At 39.8% G+C, this 16,352-nt stretch overlaps 1 protein-coding gene across 1 annotated transcript; it reads right to left on the reverse strand.

The window, feature by feature from the left end:
* Positions 1-7,321: 7,321 nt before the first annotated feature.
* Positions 7,322-15,451, reverse strand: opn8c (opsin 8, group member c; the record flags this gene model as incomplete). Its single annotated transcript, XM_084000244.1, has 4 exons — positions 7,322-7,843; positions 9,854-10,185; positions 11,285-11,578; positions 15,349-15,451. 4 exons carry the CDS (start codon positions 15,449-15,451, stop codon positions 7,322-7,324), a joined length of 1,251 nt encoding a protein of 416 aa, XP_083856370.1.
* Between the last annotated feature and the right edge of the window lie 901 nt (positions 15,452-16,352).

The following is a 16,352-nucleotide window of genomic DNA, read 5'->3' on the forward strand; positions in this document are numbered from 1 at the left end:
AAAAGAGAAGAGGGTGTTTTTTTGTATGTGTGTGTGTGTGTGTCTCCTCCCAAAGCCCTCTCCATCCACACCTCACACCCGGCCTGTCCCGTTACGCTCCAGTTGGGCTGCTTCCTCCGATAATGAGATCGCCGTGCGTCCCATCAGGGCCTTGCTGCCTCGTCCCCGTTTCCAGGCTAATGAGGGTGAGATGCCATGAAAAAAAACATGAATAGGTGCCCACACGTACAAACATATTAATTTACTTATGAACTTTCAAGAGCTTGTAGAGCTACAGTATGTATAGAGTTCAGCTGAAGTTAAAGTAAAGTAGTGTTAAACCAACACAACAGGAAGCAAACAAGCTTAATGAAAAACAACTTTTTCAGGTGTGAAATCTTCCTTCGGGTTAATTAAATAGTATGGTGGCCTTCAATGAGGGGAATTTAATTAAAAAACAGTTCTGTTTTCAGAACTGTGTGTTTAATACTTGAGGGTCTCTCTATGCCTCCAGAACATTGGTTATTATGAGAGTCAAATATATCCTTGAAGCGGAAATCAACACAGTAGTGAAGCAAAATAACAAGAGGCCGAGTGGCAGTGTTAGTCAAAAAGAATTAATTGGTACATTGATATAATATACTTGTTTTTATCCCCTGTTGATTTTTGCCCTTATTTCACTTGATCCAGTTTAAATTAATTTATAACCTTAATATGACTACATTATTTCGGAATGATTCTTTCTCTGTTTAAATAAACTTACAGTACACCATCAAAACTATAGACTGTCCATTTTTTGTGGGGGAGAAAATATACCAAATCAGCAGGGGATCAAGTTCTTCACTATTAATTACATGGATTTACTTTTGTTCCCAACCTGGGCATCAGGATATCACACAAGGTCAAAGTGTCATGGTGTGGATGCTAGATATGGTGCAGTAAGTGAGGAAAATTGCATCATGCATTATTGTAGGCTACCAGTCGTCATCAAAAACACCAAAGCCATGTCGATGAGGAGAAACTAAATTACAACAGAAAAGGTATGAAATGACCTTTATAGTCTCACACACCCATAGATCTGTCCTTATATACACATTTAATGTCCAGTGATTCACACCTGAGGATGGATTTCACAGATAATCACCAGGGAGCAAATAAGGCTCTCAGGCTCTACAGTGCAGAGGCACCCTTCAGTGAACTAAAGAGTTAACCATCCTCACAGTTCATTTCAAAGCCACCAAATGGAAATGAACAGGTGCAGGGAAACATCGAGACAAAACGTAGAAAACTCTCCAACTTTAGTTAGCAAAGCTGACATTTTTATTAGGCTGGCGACGGGTCACGGGGTTGAACAAAACTGGGGGGCATGGTAAAATATTATATTATATTAAATATAATATGTTATTTCATTAATAATTGTAATAATATTTTCTAGATTTGTGTATTGTTGTTGTTAAAGTAGGCAGGAATATTATTATACTAACAAAAAAAATAGTTTAATTGCAATTTTTATTTGTTTTAAATTCAATTAAAAAGGGATTCTGGTCAATGGGGACACAAATGTGGCTGTCATCGAGCAACCAATAATGTTTTTGTTGTGTTTTAAAATCCAAAGACACATGGATCCATCAATTTATAAGTTAGCTATAAAATGCCTACACCGAGTAATAGAGCGATTCCCTTTTATATTAGGAGGTGCATGAGCGACATCATCATGTCAATCAATCAGTGCACAGTTGAGGCAGAGCTTACCAAAGTCCTTATCTCCGAGTTTACGGGTAACTTTATGTGTAAGTAACACAAAACACAGAAACTATCTCATTCGTTAGCTAAACTGCAACTTACAACCAAAGACGGTTTTATTGAATATCTTTGTAGCGAACATTAGCTAAAGACACCAGCTCACGTTAGTTAGCTGTAATGTAGCATTGAGCCTTAAGCTAACTTGTTAGCAAGTTTCTGAGTTTTATCAAGCATTATAATTTATTAACTCTAACTTAAGACAAAACTTAAAAACTAACCTGCAAGTTTATTGTTTGATGTGAAGTTGTGTCGATGGTCAGTGTATCTTCTGCAAGGACGTACAGTCAGACGAGGCACAGAGCACCTAACGTCATGTCCGCCAAAGGAGGCTGAGGCGAGCGCACGTTGCTTTCGTGACTTGTAAACAAACAGACGCCCCCTCGGTTTTTGCGTCCAGCAGTCCAGCGGCTAATTCAACTGCAGTGTTGGATAACTGTACCAGAGAGGCTCAACAACTTTATGAGCTTCATTTGAGGAATAAACGGCAGCTTTTACCTGACGGAGACCAACGCCTGAGCTACGGTGGCTAACAGTTAGCAGGTTTTACGTACTTTCTCTCTCTCTTTCTTACACACGCACGCACACACGCACACGCGCACACACACACACACACACACACACACACACACACACACACACACACACACACACACACACACACACACACACACACACACACACACACCCCAGGTTGTCTGTCATATCTGTTGTAAACCTTATAATAATAGCTTGTTGAGCACAGTTAAAATTATTGTTGCTTCGGTTTGAGTGTGGATTAATTGTTAACGGTTTGTTGTGTAATGTGAGCGGTGGTCCAATAACCTGATCCTGTTATTGATGAGTTGGGGTTTAATACAGCTTTGTCACTATCGACGCACGCTGCGGTTTAAAGGGCTTTACGCGTGCCAATACGTAAGTGTAGGTGTATGCAGATGTTAGTAGGGAGGTTAAGCCCAAAAAATAGGCCTTTGACTTCAAGTCATGATGCAAAGGTCCCCTTTGGCATGGAAGTACCTTAGGGTCATACAAATAAATCTATCCAAAGACACAAGTGAGATCACACTTTGTATCCGAAATAAACACGTTTTTAAAATGCCTTTTTTTAATTGAGAAAACGCATGTTAAAAGCACATTCCATTTAGAATGTCCATATAAACTCAGGCAGATCCCCTAATGCCTTCAGCTCCTGGATGTGATCTACAGCTTCTGAGACAACATGCAGCTGCTTGTGTGACAGGATATTGGGTTTTATTAATGTAAAAACATTAATAAAACTATACTGAATCACTGATTTGTTGAACATCAGGCGGTGTTCAACAAATATAGCCTACAAGTAGTTAAATGATAAGATGTCATTCATATCACAGTGGTGTCAGGAAAGACCAATTAGCCAAATATTGTGTTTGTCCAAATATAGGCCTACCTAGAACTAGTTACTGCTTGTGTATGTTGATTTAAAAAAGTTGAATTTACATGTATGACATGTGTCTGACCCATTCTGGGTCATATTAGAAGTCAACGGAAAAATGTTTTTACTGTTCTCAAATGTAAAAAAATGGGTCACATTGGACCCTATACATTATTTAAGGCTTATATAACCTGATACTGAAAACATTTTACATAGTGCTCCTAAAGTAAACTAACAAATTTTAGTGTAGAGCACCCTTAATAAGCAATGTTCAGCTTTTATATACATATAGGGAAGTTTAGGTTCACAGCTCCCACATAAAGCATATGATTAGGACTGACTTATTTCACCTGTGCAGCATAGCTGGCTAAGATCCTCTCAGAGTAATGCTAAGAAACTGGTAAGCTTAATTATTTTTGGTAGATTTTTACTTTTGTCAATGCTTGATAATGCTCATCTTATCAATCTCATGATGTTACAGTATCTTTATACTGCTGTAGATCACATCCAGGAGCTGAAAACATTGTAGTTTATATGGACATTCTAAATGGAATGTGCTCTTAGCATGCATTTTCTCAATTAAAAAAAGGCATTTTAAAAACATGTTTATTTCGGATACAAAGTGTGATCTCACTTGTGTCTTTGGATAGATTTATTTGTATGACCCTAAGGTACTTCCATGCCAAAGGGGACCTTTGCATCATGACTTGAAGTCAAAAGTCGCTTAACCTCCCTACTAGTAGCCAAAGTGCATAACACAGCAACTGTCCAGTCAAAGCTTCTCTTTTTGTTGCAAATTTATTTATACAGCCGACTAAACACAACACATTCTCTCTGTGGCATAGCACGGCATGGCACGGTCAAAACCGTATGAGTTCCTCAGAGTGCGCACCTGCACTGATTACCCACCTACATTTATCAATTAAGACCAATGACCTGAACAGAAATCGCCACCTACTGGCACAAAATGTGTACAACATCACAAAACAAACAGCTGATAACTGTGTAGATGGCATGGATTGTGATGAGAAGGTGTTGCACATATTTTAAGACTTATCTGTGCAAACCACTGTGCAAAACCTGTTTGCTGTGACTTTTTGCGTGATAAGCTGATATGCCCAATACCGTAGATATAGTAGCCTAGGCTATAATAACTTGTCAGAAGGGGAACGTCCAAACAAACAAACAGCACGTTGTTCTTTCACCCTTTTGTATTAGCGTTTTGAGTTGGCTGGAGGAGTCCATTTAGTCTTGTTTTGAAAAGTTAATGGTTTTCATCTAGTCATCAAAAGCTCAGCATGGGGCCAATTCAGAATAGGTCACTGTTTTCATGACTGGTTTGATCTTGGCTGTGTCTTGCAGCAGTGGCAGTGATGGGCTACTGTCACTACAACACGTCATGAAATAACATCTGTTGTATGTTTTTGGTAGATCGATTTTTGATGGATCTTTTCTAGGCATGTCTGCACAATTTCCAGCAGAGGCAATTTGAGCTGTCAATATTTCTCTTTGTAAAGATTTTCCCATGAAGCAGTTTTTGCCTTTCAATGTTGACCATATTCTTCAACTTGTTAATATTTCTAAAATGATTTCAAAACTGTGTTGAGTGTACAGTATGTCACTATAGTAAATTCCTAGTGGAGTTCTGGGGCAAGTTCATCCTGACCTGAGCAATACAATTAAGTCTTGTTTGATTTGCTGATTTGGATGACGGGGGGAAAGGAAAGGGTTTCTTTCCGGTTTCGCTCGTCAATGCACCCTATTGTCAAGAGGTTATATAATCAGTGGCACATACACAAAGCCTGAATAAACATCACGCTGGTCAAGACCTTCAATCAGAGCAGACTCAGACTGTATCAATAGCCAGGACTTTCATTTGGCACTTTGGTCTCATGAAATTGAAATGTCAGTGACATTGTCATGTTTGGTTTCTCAAGTCCGCCTGTTAGTTTTGTCTGCATGGGTGTGCATGTAACTACCTCATTCAAGTTGATTTACAGTATGAACGGATACTCCAGAGGTCTGCACCTGCTCCAGAGACAACCCCTCAATAAACAGACTGACAAACTGTCCAAAAGACAACACTTTTTTCACAGTTAAAAACTGGCTGATGGGGGAATTCAGGCAATGGTTCAACATTGACATAGAACTGTTTCCTGCAAACAGTCAATTATCTCCACATTTAGCAGATAAATTGTAACACCAGCATTCATCTGTCTCCTTTTACGTCTGCTTTGGTCTCTACCAACTCCTGGGGGAAATATCTTTAGCTGCTAAATTCTCCTCTAAATTCACTGGCTAATCTCTAACTGTGAGTCTGTAAATTAAAATCATGATTAGAAAACTATTAATCCTAGCCCATCAACAACTATCAGCAAGTGTACAGGGGGTTGGCTACTATAGCTAGCTAATGGAGCACAAGGAGCTGTTTAAATTGTGACAAATTAAATGGTCTGCCATTAACATGCATGAGCATTTAAATCCCTCAGACTATGGGTTAAGAAATGAGATGAAGCCAATTCTACTCTGTGAACGGATTTATTTCCTGTCATGTATGCAGCGTTTGAATCACCAGAGAATTAAACCATGAACTGAATAGAAATGTCGGAATATTTAAGCAATTTGAGCTGTGGAATATCAACAATCACAAAGAGTGAACTTCTTACTTTCAAACACTTGAAATGAATTGAATTTGACATCATATTGCAGTATGTTTTTTTAATACAGTATATTGTAGAAACACCTTATAATTTAAATGTCACAAAAAACATCAGACTCTTAGAAAAATAAAGCTTTAGACCAGCTTTAGAATACAATTAAAGGAGATGAAAAATGACTACAAGGACATTCACAGCCCAATATCTGAGACCTGAAAACAGACAAACACGGACAAAACATTTATATCAATAGTGGTTGAATAAACATACGTCAGAGATTTGACTGATTTAACTTTAGTTGTATGACGACACATTTAAATATGAAAATAAGGATGCCTACTTGAGACAGAATAATATACACATTCATGTTTGCTAATTCAATATACTGTCAGGGACAGAACAACTGAAAAATCTGAAAAAATGATACACAATTGTATGTTTGCGTGTGAAAATAATGCATGTAGTATACATCAACGATTGGTTTAGTGGCCTAAGTAAATGTAATCAAGACAACAAAGGACATGTTTTGCTCTGCAGCTGCTACTTGTTACTTATGGAGAGTCAAAATAATCTAAGGCTGTTAAGGTAACTGACTAGGAACTGTTGTCCATAGTTTACACACCTTTAAGTCACAGATTGATGTATAAATAGTATATGTGAGATGTATGAAGATATCCATGTCCATTGAATGTTGTGTTTTGTGATACTGCATTGATTCTCAAAAACACTGTATGCAAATATTAGATTGTTGTTCCCACTGTGATATTTATTTTTTCATGACCAGAAGGACAGTTCAGTTTAATCCTGTTTGTAAAATTGTAAACATTAAGGGTCATGGGGGTTTCAAAAAACTCATTTTTTCCCCTAAATGTAAAAACCTTCACATAGCAAGTGTTGCAATCTAAATGTAAAAAAGACAAGAGGTAGCATAAAGGTGTACCACAAATGTAAGCATTAACAAAGTGGGTAACGGTGTTACCTAAGGAGCCCAAAGACAGACAGACAGAAGCGCTGTCTAGTAGGCACTGAGGAGATTGACACAAGCCAATGTGACTTGCAAAATGTACTTTGGGAAAATCAAATAGCTGAGAGCAAGTCAGCAACAGCTACATACAGATAAACAGCTAAACAAGTAGATCCCTATCAACATGTTCTGTCATTAGTTCACATGTATTTATGGATTGTACAGTAAGTAGCCTATGGACATTGTCAATGATATTGGTATTGGATAGCGCCAGCAGAGACAGACAGGAAATGCAGGGAGAAAGTCGAGGATTGACGTTACCGCAAATGATCCAACCAGCCAGGACGGTTGATTTGCTACTTATGGCATTTGTACCTAGGCCTATGTGGTTTATGCACCGAACCACAGATTAAACAATTAAGTATCTTAATGTATCGCGATATAAAGACCTGTAACCCTTGTAATGCATGTACCACCGGGCTCTTGCCAACACACAACCCCCCATGATGTTCATATGGAGACAGGTAAGGAACCTTTGGTAGGTTTATTGTGTATGATGATGGGAGTGTTATTGGATGTGGACCCCCAGCAGGTGTACACCGGCCTGCCATGCACACGGTTGCTGTTGGTGCGCGTTTCTCTGCCTTTGCTCTTGCTCTTGCTCTTGGTCTTACTGTGAGTTCTGTCCTGAGACAAACCAAAGGCCTTCTTTTGAATGCAGCCTCTTTCCTGGAGCTGAATGTGGATTGGGTACGGGGCTTGAGGGCCCGCACTGATCTGGTCCCCCACTCGGTTCCCCCCCAGTTTGGGGCAGAATGAGAGGAGAAGGCAGTGGAGCTCCCGCTGGAAAGTCTTATTGAAGTAGAAGTAGATGAACGGGTTGTAGATGTGGGAGCTTTTGGCGAACAGGGCGGGGAAAACGAAACCCTCCGGAGCCATGTACCGGTGCTCCTTGTGGAAAATGAAGAGGAAGGACACGACAGCGTACGGGGCCCAGGCAATCACAAAACCAAGGCTGATGCAGAAAAACATCTGGAAGAGGAAGTAACAGATGACAGAAAGTTACTACAAAGGAAACTCGGAATGAATCATTTCTTACTATGAGTAGCTACTAATAACAGGAGTGTAGTCACATGTTTCCTAGGAGACAAGAGAAACATCATGTGCTCATTGTTGTGATGACAACTCCTAATCTCTTAACAGTCATGTGAATTATGACGGAAAAATGACAGCATCTCTCATGTGTTCAAATGACCTACAGTGACATGTTTATTTTCAGTCGCAAAGCAGGAAGTCTTGTGATGTTGTGCAGAAACATCTGGGGAAAAAAAGAATCTACTGTACCCTTGTCACCACAGGCAGGGGTTAGGCAAACCTGAACAAAATTGCAGTAGGCCTAGTCATTCATAAAGCATTCATCAATCTGAAATTAATATTATTAAACAATCTCCTATGACCCATTGATAAGAAATACTTTAGGATTGCCAGATTGTAGAAGAGGTCTACTTAGAATCCATAAATTTGCTTAGAAATCATGGATGTCCGCAGCCTGCACAAGAATCATCACATCTTAAGGTTTCATTAGTATTTGTTCAGTTCTGTTCACGTGTTTTGAATTGTCCTGAGCTTGTGTGGATGATAGCTCTTTATATGTCTGTGTAATAAAGAAGCTGCAGGCAGCCTCATGGAGCTCTGTTTGTGAGCCTTTATTGTAATGGTAACTGAAAGCCATTAAATGCATGGACAACCACTAGACAGAGCATCTTCTTCCTTGACCTCACCCTCAACGAGAAACCAAACAACAATTAGCCTAATGTATAGACGGTAAAGGGATAATACTAATTCAAACGCTTCCCCCAAAGGCCTGTGGGTTCATTGATCCATTGAGAGAGCATGAAAATAATGAGAATCTCATGCTATCGTCTTTCACAGTAACCAGATGTGAAGACAGTTGACTGGCATCAATGTTATGTAGCTGTGGCTCAGGAGACAATGTGGGTGGTCTACTAATTAGAGGATTAGATTGGTGGCTTCATTTCTATAAAGATTTGTTGTGTTTCCTAAAGGCTTTGAAACTGTCTCCGGAGCTATTTTTCAAGGATAAGAAAGAAAGTCTAAAGCCTGATTTATTTTCCGGTCAACTCCACCCCATAACCATGCAGGTGCCTTGACATCATTGTGCACCTTTAGAACTTCTGCATTAAGGGAAAGCGTCGTTGTGCAATTCACTGCTATTACTGTACATTAGGCCTAACGATCTACAGTCTGCGGCGCCTTGAAGCATCATTTTTGAGGTACACATCAGGCAACGGTGTAGGGATTCACGGCACCACAGAGTGCTCCACGAGGGTACGCCGTCGACGTGATGCAGAAGTATAAATCAGGCTTTAGTCTAATCTTCCATCAATCCATCCATCCATTGTCTATATCTCTTATCTGTGCTGGGCTGTGGGTGGTCTGCAGCCAATCCTGTATAGCCAACATGGGGCGAGGGAGGGGGAAACCCTGGACAGGTTGTCAGTCTATCAAAGTTTAATCTTGCCAAAGCAAAAATGCACCAAAACCATCAAGACCTTAGTTTTGTCAGGACAAGTCTCCAGCCCAGTTTCGAGTAAATTAGAGCAAGTCCACTGTTGAGGCAAGTCATTGACCCTTTTTCTAATCTTGTCTCCAATAATGTCAAGTCATGAACAGGTGCAAGTCTGTAGGGAACCTATCTCAAGAGGTTACATTTTAAGTCCCTGATTTTTGTGACTTGAGAGTGACAAAGTCTCAAATCCAATTACTTGTAGTGTGTAACCGTCCACCAGGTTACATGTTTAAGCTTTCAAATTCTCAACAAAGTCAAGAGAGTAAAGGTTCAAGTCATAATGAATCAATTTTCATTGAAGTTAAGTCCAAGTTGATTCTTGAGTCGTTTTTTTGGGACATAGATCTGACTTGAAAAGTCTTAAGTCTCAGGTTACAGGTGTGCCCAAGACTCAGTCTTACACACAACAATACACATACTGTATCGGACCGTCTTCCCACCCCCTTCCTCACCACAGATAGCCGTTTCTCAGCGTGCCGCAGGTTGTTGGGGATGCCTCTTGCGGACAGCGAGTAGGAGAAGCGGGACACCTTGTAGAGGATGCGACACTGAGACACCACGATGAAGAGGACAGGAACCAGGGTGAAGCAGGCAAAGGAGCAGATCACGTAGAAAGCGTCCTTCGCTGAGGTGTGATAACCCCTCCAGGCGATAGTGCAGGACAGCCCATAAGGCTCAGGGACGTACTCGCCCCATCCAAACAAGGGGAAGCTGGACCACACGGCGGCGACCAGCCAGATGACGCAGCATGCGATCCGGATGTTGGCCTCTTCCAGCCACACAGCTGGAAGACAAGATAGACTTGTCAGTAATCTGTGAATGAATGTTTACTCATACACTTCACATTTCAGCTGCTTCAATCCTGTAAGGAACAATTTCACCTTTTGGAAAATAAACCTAGGATTATATGAAAAGACTAGAGCTGTGTCCTGATTCAGGGTAAGAGTCTTTCACAGGACACTGGTATTAACGATAAAAGGAATGTCAAACTACTACTAAAAGAAGATTGCTTTAACAAACAGCATTGCTTCAATTACTGTCTAAATCTGTATTTGACAGGGTCACCATGGGCCTCTAATGGAAATGAAATCATTGAAATCGACCAATTACATCCTTCAGTTCTTAATCAAAGTGGACACATCACCAGTTCGGCACATATCAGGCTCTCTTCATCATGGGAAAGAATGAATAAATGTGGTACTTTTGTGCAAATAGGTACAGACAAGCTTTTCACGTCAATCAAAACGTCATACGACATATGTGCCTTTTCACCGCCTTTTGCCCAAGCCATTTTAAAAAACACTTACTGACGCACAAAGCAGCAAAGTGCTCTGATATTATTTTGGGCATAACAACAGAAGAACAATTGAAAGATGTAGCCCGTTGTGAGAAAATGTATATTGCACTTTGTGGAAATTGGTTTGGGTTAATTTGGACCCTCTGCACAGTCTCCTCAGTCTTTGTTTTTTTAATGTAAAAATAGGCTGTTTTACATCACTATAAATCATGTTATTCTTTTTTTTTTTTTTTTTTATAGTGCAATGCAGGTGATAAACAATACAAGTGTAAAAGTGTGTAAGACGGGTGAAAAACAAACATATATAGCAACACAGGACAAGACAATACACAGTGATAACTATTATAACCAATCAAATGAAATAACAAAAAAAACAAAAAACAAAACAATAAATGAAAAATAAAAAATGAAATAAAATAACACAATTGAAATAACAAAGACAATGTTTTTGTTTAGGATACGCGTTGTGTGTGTAAGTGTAAATCATGTTATTCTATGTTATTCTCATTTGATGCATCCCTTCTTCTTTGTCTAAACACCTTTGTCAGTTTCCCTCTCGACCAATTAACCCCAATCATGCCCTCACCGTATACCAGGCTGTAGCAGGTCTTCATGTAGCGGATGATGCTGATAGCAGTGATGGTGAACATGCCGCACAGTCCGAAGATGTAGCAGCCCAGGCCGTAGTAAACACATGTGATGTTTTCCCCCAGCCAGGCGTGGTGGAAGGAGGACAGGATGGAGAGCGGGTAGAAAAAGATGCAGCAGAGGAAGTCCACCACGGCCAGGTTGACGCACAGCAGCTCCGAGCCCACCATCTTCTTCCTCCTGCGGTAACAGATCACCAAAACCAGCCCATTGCCCATAACAGAGAGGAGAACTACAGGGAGGCAAAAACAACCAGAAACGAACTGTAAGCATTGATATTTGTTTCAAAATTAGACACTTTTGGTCACCTGGGGCCAGGGCAACAGGTTGTCAACATAAAATGAACATATTATCAATGTACAAAGTGGATGCAGCAAGCCTGCTAGTAACTAACAGTGTATTTACAAATGCACAAAAACACAGAAACATTCATTTGAAGACATGTTTTCACCTATTTAATATAAGTACTGTACAGTATTTGCTCCTCTTTTTGCTCTGTTTTGGTTTTCTCTACTTTAGGAAACACTCATTAAATGCCATCACTGTCGTCCATGTGGAGCTGAACAAGTTGTATACAATCTGTTTAAATTATTTTCTTCTTAGAATCTCTTGCTGATAGGCTTTTGTTGTTAATCCACAGTTTTCAATAGGTTATCATGGAAAGGGTGACCAATATGAAACACAATGTCTATTGACTGCAAGGATCCTATTACAGATTGAGTCAGTCTTACTCGAATGAAGAAAGCACTGACATAAAGTCATTCACTATAAATGGCTGTAGGCCTGATTGTTTTTTCGGTGTTTGACCTTCTTCCAGCTCATTGTTTTGATTTACTGGTCCATAACTTCACAGTTTTGATTTAATCTTTAATTCAACAGGTGGACACATATGCATGCATACAAATTAATGAGGTATTTGTTCACAAACAACCTCTCCATATCACTTTAGAGGATGTGTGAGTGTCTGCAACTATCGCAGGTTCGTGAATTGTTTCCTGAGTGGATTCAGCTCAGGGACCCATGATGGATGACATGAACACATGGAATGACACATGATCTCATTAACACTGAACGTTTGACACATAATTAGATTGTAAAAGGTGTCTTCATACACCTGGCTTCAACAAGATCTCAAACTATACGTGGCAAAAAAAACAACTGCCATTTTTCAGTAAAAAAAAAAATCATTACAGGTTTCCATTTCAAAGAGGAGAAACTTTATCTTTCTCTCTCTCATGCTCGATTTCTCTCAGATACATTTCTTCATTTATCATCATTAGCCAATCAGAGTGAAACATAAGGATTACTGACATGTTTCTGGAGCTTGTCTGTCGACCAACTGGAGCTTAGACTTCAAAAAACATTATCATTATGAAAACGCAATTAGTGCAGCTCAGTTCATCACACACTGATGGACAGATTCAGTTGTGATCTTTTGCTGTAATTACTCCATCTCTGAGATTTTCAGTTTGCACTTATACATTCGACAAAATGCTCACACGCTCACACTGAGTGTTTATGAAATCCTATACTTCAACACTCGTAGCACAGGGGTTAATTAATGGTGAAAGGTAACATTTATTATATGTAAGTATAGGTCTTAATGTTCACTCTCCAGCTCCCACCGCCTCAGTGTGTTTGCTCTCCTGCGTGTTAATTAAGCAATATCACACGAGAGGGAGTGCTGTTGTACTGTATATCAGCACGGCTGTGATTCGGTCGTAGGCACGAGGCCGCAGGCCGAGTGCCGCAGATAATCACACCGTGCTGATATACAGTACAACAGCACGACCTCGAGTGTGATATTGCTTTTATACAACAGTGCTACGAGCGCATTTTTAGAACAGTAATAAACTACAAGAGATTATGATTTGTTTGTTTATTTAATCATTTATTTGGCTCCGCCAACAGAAATAGTTCTGCAACTGGAAGGGAGACAAGGCTGTTGCCAGGCAACACATAAACATTTCATACTAGCTTGCTAAGCTACAAGCTTTTCCACCGAGCTGCTTCCAGTGCTGGTTCTGGTTCTGAGCCCGTGTCTGATTAGCACCGCAGCAACAGGACCAGCATGAAGACATACAGAGACGTTATCGATACCGTATTACATCTGTTTATCTGCTATGTAATCAATATAAACACAGTTGAAGCTAAGTAGCTGAGCTACGTGGCTAACAACAGCTAACGCTAATATCAAAACACATCACCGTCAAAACGTAGTTGCCCCCGCGGCGATTTTTCCCCCAGCCGGGTTTAGTAGAGATTTATCGCCAATTAGACAGACCAGGTCAGGTCCAGGTTTTAATGTTCAGGTCCGTTTATAACTGTAGCAGCAGCAGCAGAGAGATGGGGCAGCTCCTGTATGGGGAGCGTGGCTCTGACTTAGCTCATATAATACATCCATGCTTAGCTCCTGTCCAGCTGAACAGCGGAGTGATTATGTCTGTGAAAAGTCCCAGTGCTGTTATACTGTATATCAGCACTATGGAACGTCTCGTTGTCCAATCAAATTGCTCGGTTGGGACCGGTCGGAACTAACTGTTGTATAAATACCATTATATCTACTCTGTGCCCTTTATAACCACACAGGAACTGTATAATACAATGTAAAGGTTAAAAAATGTACTTAGTGAGGCTAGTAGGAAGTGGTTATAATCTGCTCAACAACATCAACGTAATCTCATCCACTGCTTTTGTCATAATTACTATACAGGCAGGAGAGGACTGTGCCTCTTGAATAAAAACAACACATAAAGGACGAGTGTTGCTTTTCACATCACTCACGCGGATGCAGAGCGGACTGTGCGGACTAATTTTAGAGGCGGACTAACGCACACGAGGTGGTGTTGTAGTAGCAGGATGGTGCATTAAGGAACTGACTCCAAATATAAACCACAGTGCACATGGTGCTCGGGATACATTCTGTGCAACCTTGTTGCTCTTTGAAGTGTGTTTTTCGTAAATTGTAGTGTTTTTCAATTTATCCTTTATTTAATCAGGTAAAACTCAGTGAGATTTAAAAACCTATTTTACAAGAGCAACCTGGCTAAGTGCACAAATAACTCTTGATAGATTTATACAAACAACATAAAAATTCACAAAAGACAAATTACATCAAGCAAACACAAGAGCCGATAGATTTCCTTTCTCCATCCTTTAAAATTGATCTGATTGATCTTCCCCAAGACTAATAAATAAAGTCAGTTTAAAATCCTTCTGCAAGTCGTTCCAGCTTGAGGGGCAGAACATTTAAACTCATTGTTCCCCAACTCAGTCCTGAGACCTGCAGAAAACTGTGGAGCTCAGAGACCATTATATTTTATGTTGTATAGTACATCGTATAGTATAATGTATATACCAGTCTACTATGTCATCTTATATGTTTAGTTGTTGTCACACTGCTCTATGAATAAAAAATAAATAAATAAATAATAATAAAAGCCTGTAAAAAAAAAAAAAAAAAAAAAAAGATTTTCGCTCATTATTTAAATTTCAGATCAAAAATGCAGAGAGGAAAAGTGGATGGAAACAGAAGTACTAACAGACACCTAGAATATCCATTATATGAAAATAGGAAAACAATAAAGATTTTTTTTTTTAAATAGAAATTTAGTCTGTCTTACATCTATTTTGTTACTTTACATGATCAAAATCTGATTAAAGATTGATGGATGAAGAGAAAATGATGCACAAACATCTGTCTGTACGGTATATTTATCTACTTAATAAGTTGTTTTAAGTGTCATTACGGCAAAAACAACTCACACAGCTAATAACAACAATAACAATACATGTAATTAACTACATTTACTAGATACAAGGTTGAAACTGCAACTTTATCTTTAACCTAATGTTTTCAGTCACACTTCTCACCCTAACCCTAACCCTAACAGGTTGTATTTATGTTTTTCATCAGGAAGCTGCAAAGAAAGGAGCTGACAGAGAGCCAGGAGAGTAGCTATACTACAGTATTTTCCAAAGCACGCAGAGAGATGCACATACCGACAGAGAGGATGGCCAGTCCCACACATATGTCGGCGGTGGGGGTCAGCTTGGAGGTGAACACAGAGACGGTCCGGTTGTCATCAGAGGAGTTCAGAGTCATTGGTTGTTGTTGTTGCTGTTTCTGATGTGTTGAGGCAGGTAAAATCCAGACTCTCCTCTCACAAGGCAAGAAGATGTTTTGTGTGTGTGAGTGTTCATGTGTGTGTGTGTGTGAGTGAGAGAGAGAGAGAGAGAGAGAGAGAGAGAGAGAGAGAGAGAGAGAGAGAGAGAAAGCACCGGCTGACTTTCTTTTATGCAGGCTGATGTGTGTCGCCATGGAAACATGAAGCGACAGCTAATCAGATCAACTCTCAGGGACGGGGATGGGGATGGGGATGGGGATGGGGATGGGGATGGGGGGTAGAGCTGCTACAGCGAGTACACAGCTACCCGGTTACGGAGTCCCAGAGGCGACGAGATGTCACTGCAGCTCGTCTGATGAGTGGAGTAAAAGTCTGTGACTGTTTGGATTCATACCTGATACATACAGGGGCATCTCTATTATTAGAATATCATGGAAAAGTACATGTCAGTGGGCCTACTTCAATTCAAAAAGTGAAACTAAATATGGTAGTCTATAGATGCATTACACACAAAATGAAACATTTCATGTCTTTATTCATGTAATTTCTTCTAACTGTAAAAACTTATGGCTCATTCAATGAAGACCTAAGATTCAGTATCTCAAACAATTCGAAAATTACAAAAGACCAATTGAAAAAATGAAAAATTTAATATGGAAATGTTGGCCTCTTGAAAAGTATGTTGATTTATATTCACTCAATAATACTTGGTTGGGACTGTTTGACTTTTCCATGATATTCTAATTTATTGAGAGGCAGCTGTGTGTTCTCCCACTGTGACGACTCAAAGTGCGTTTGTGAGAAAGGCAGAGCGTTTTTAAACTGCATCTGCACACCTCCATTTTTACACAATCATATAATCACCGATTTAAAGTCATT

Source organism: Trachurus trachurus (genome assembly GCF_905171665.1).
Source record: "Trachurus trachurus genome assembly, chromosome: 24".
NCBI classification, from domain to species: domain Eukaryota; kingdom Metazoa; phylum Chordata; class Actinopteri; order Carangiformes; family Carangidae; genus Trachurus; species Trachurus trachurus.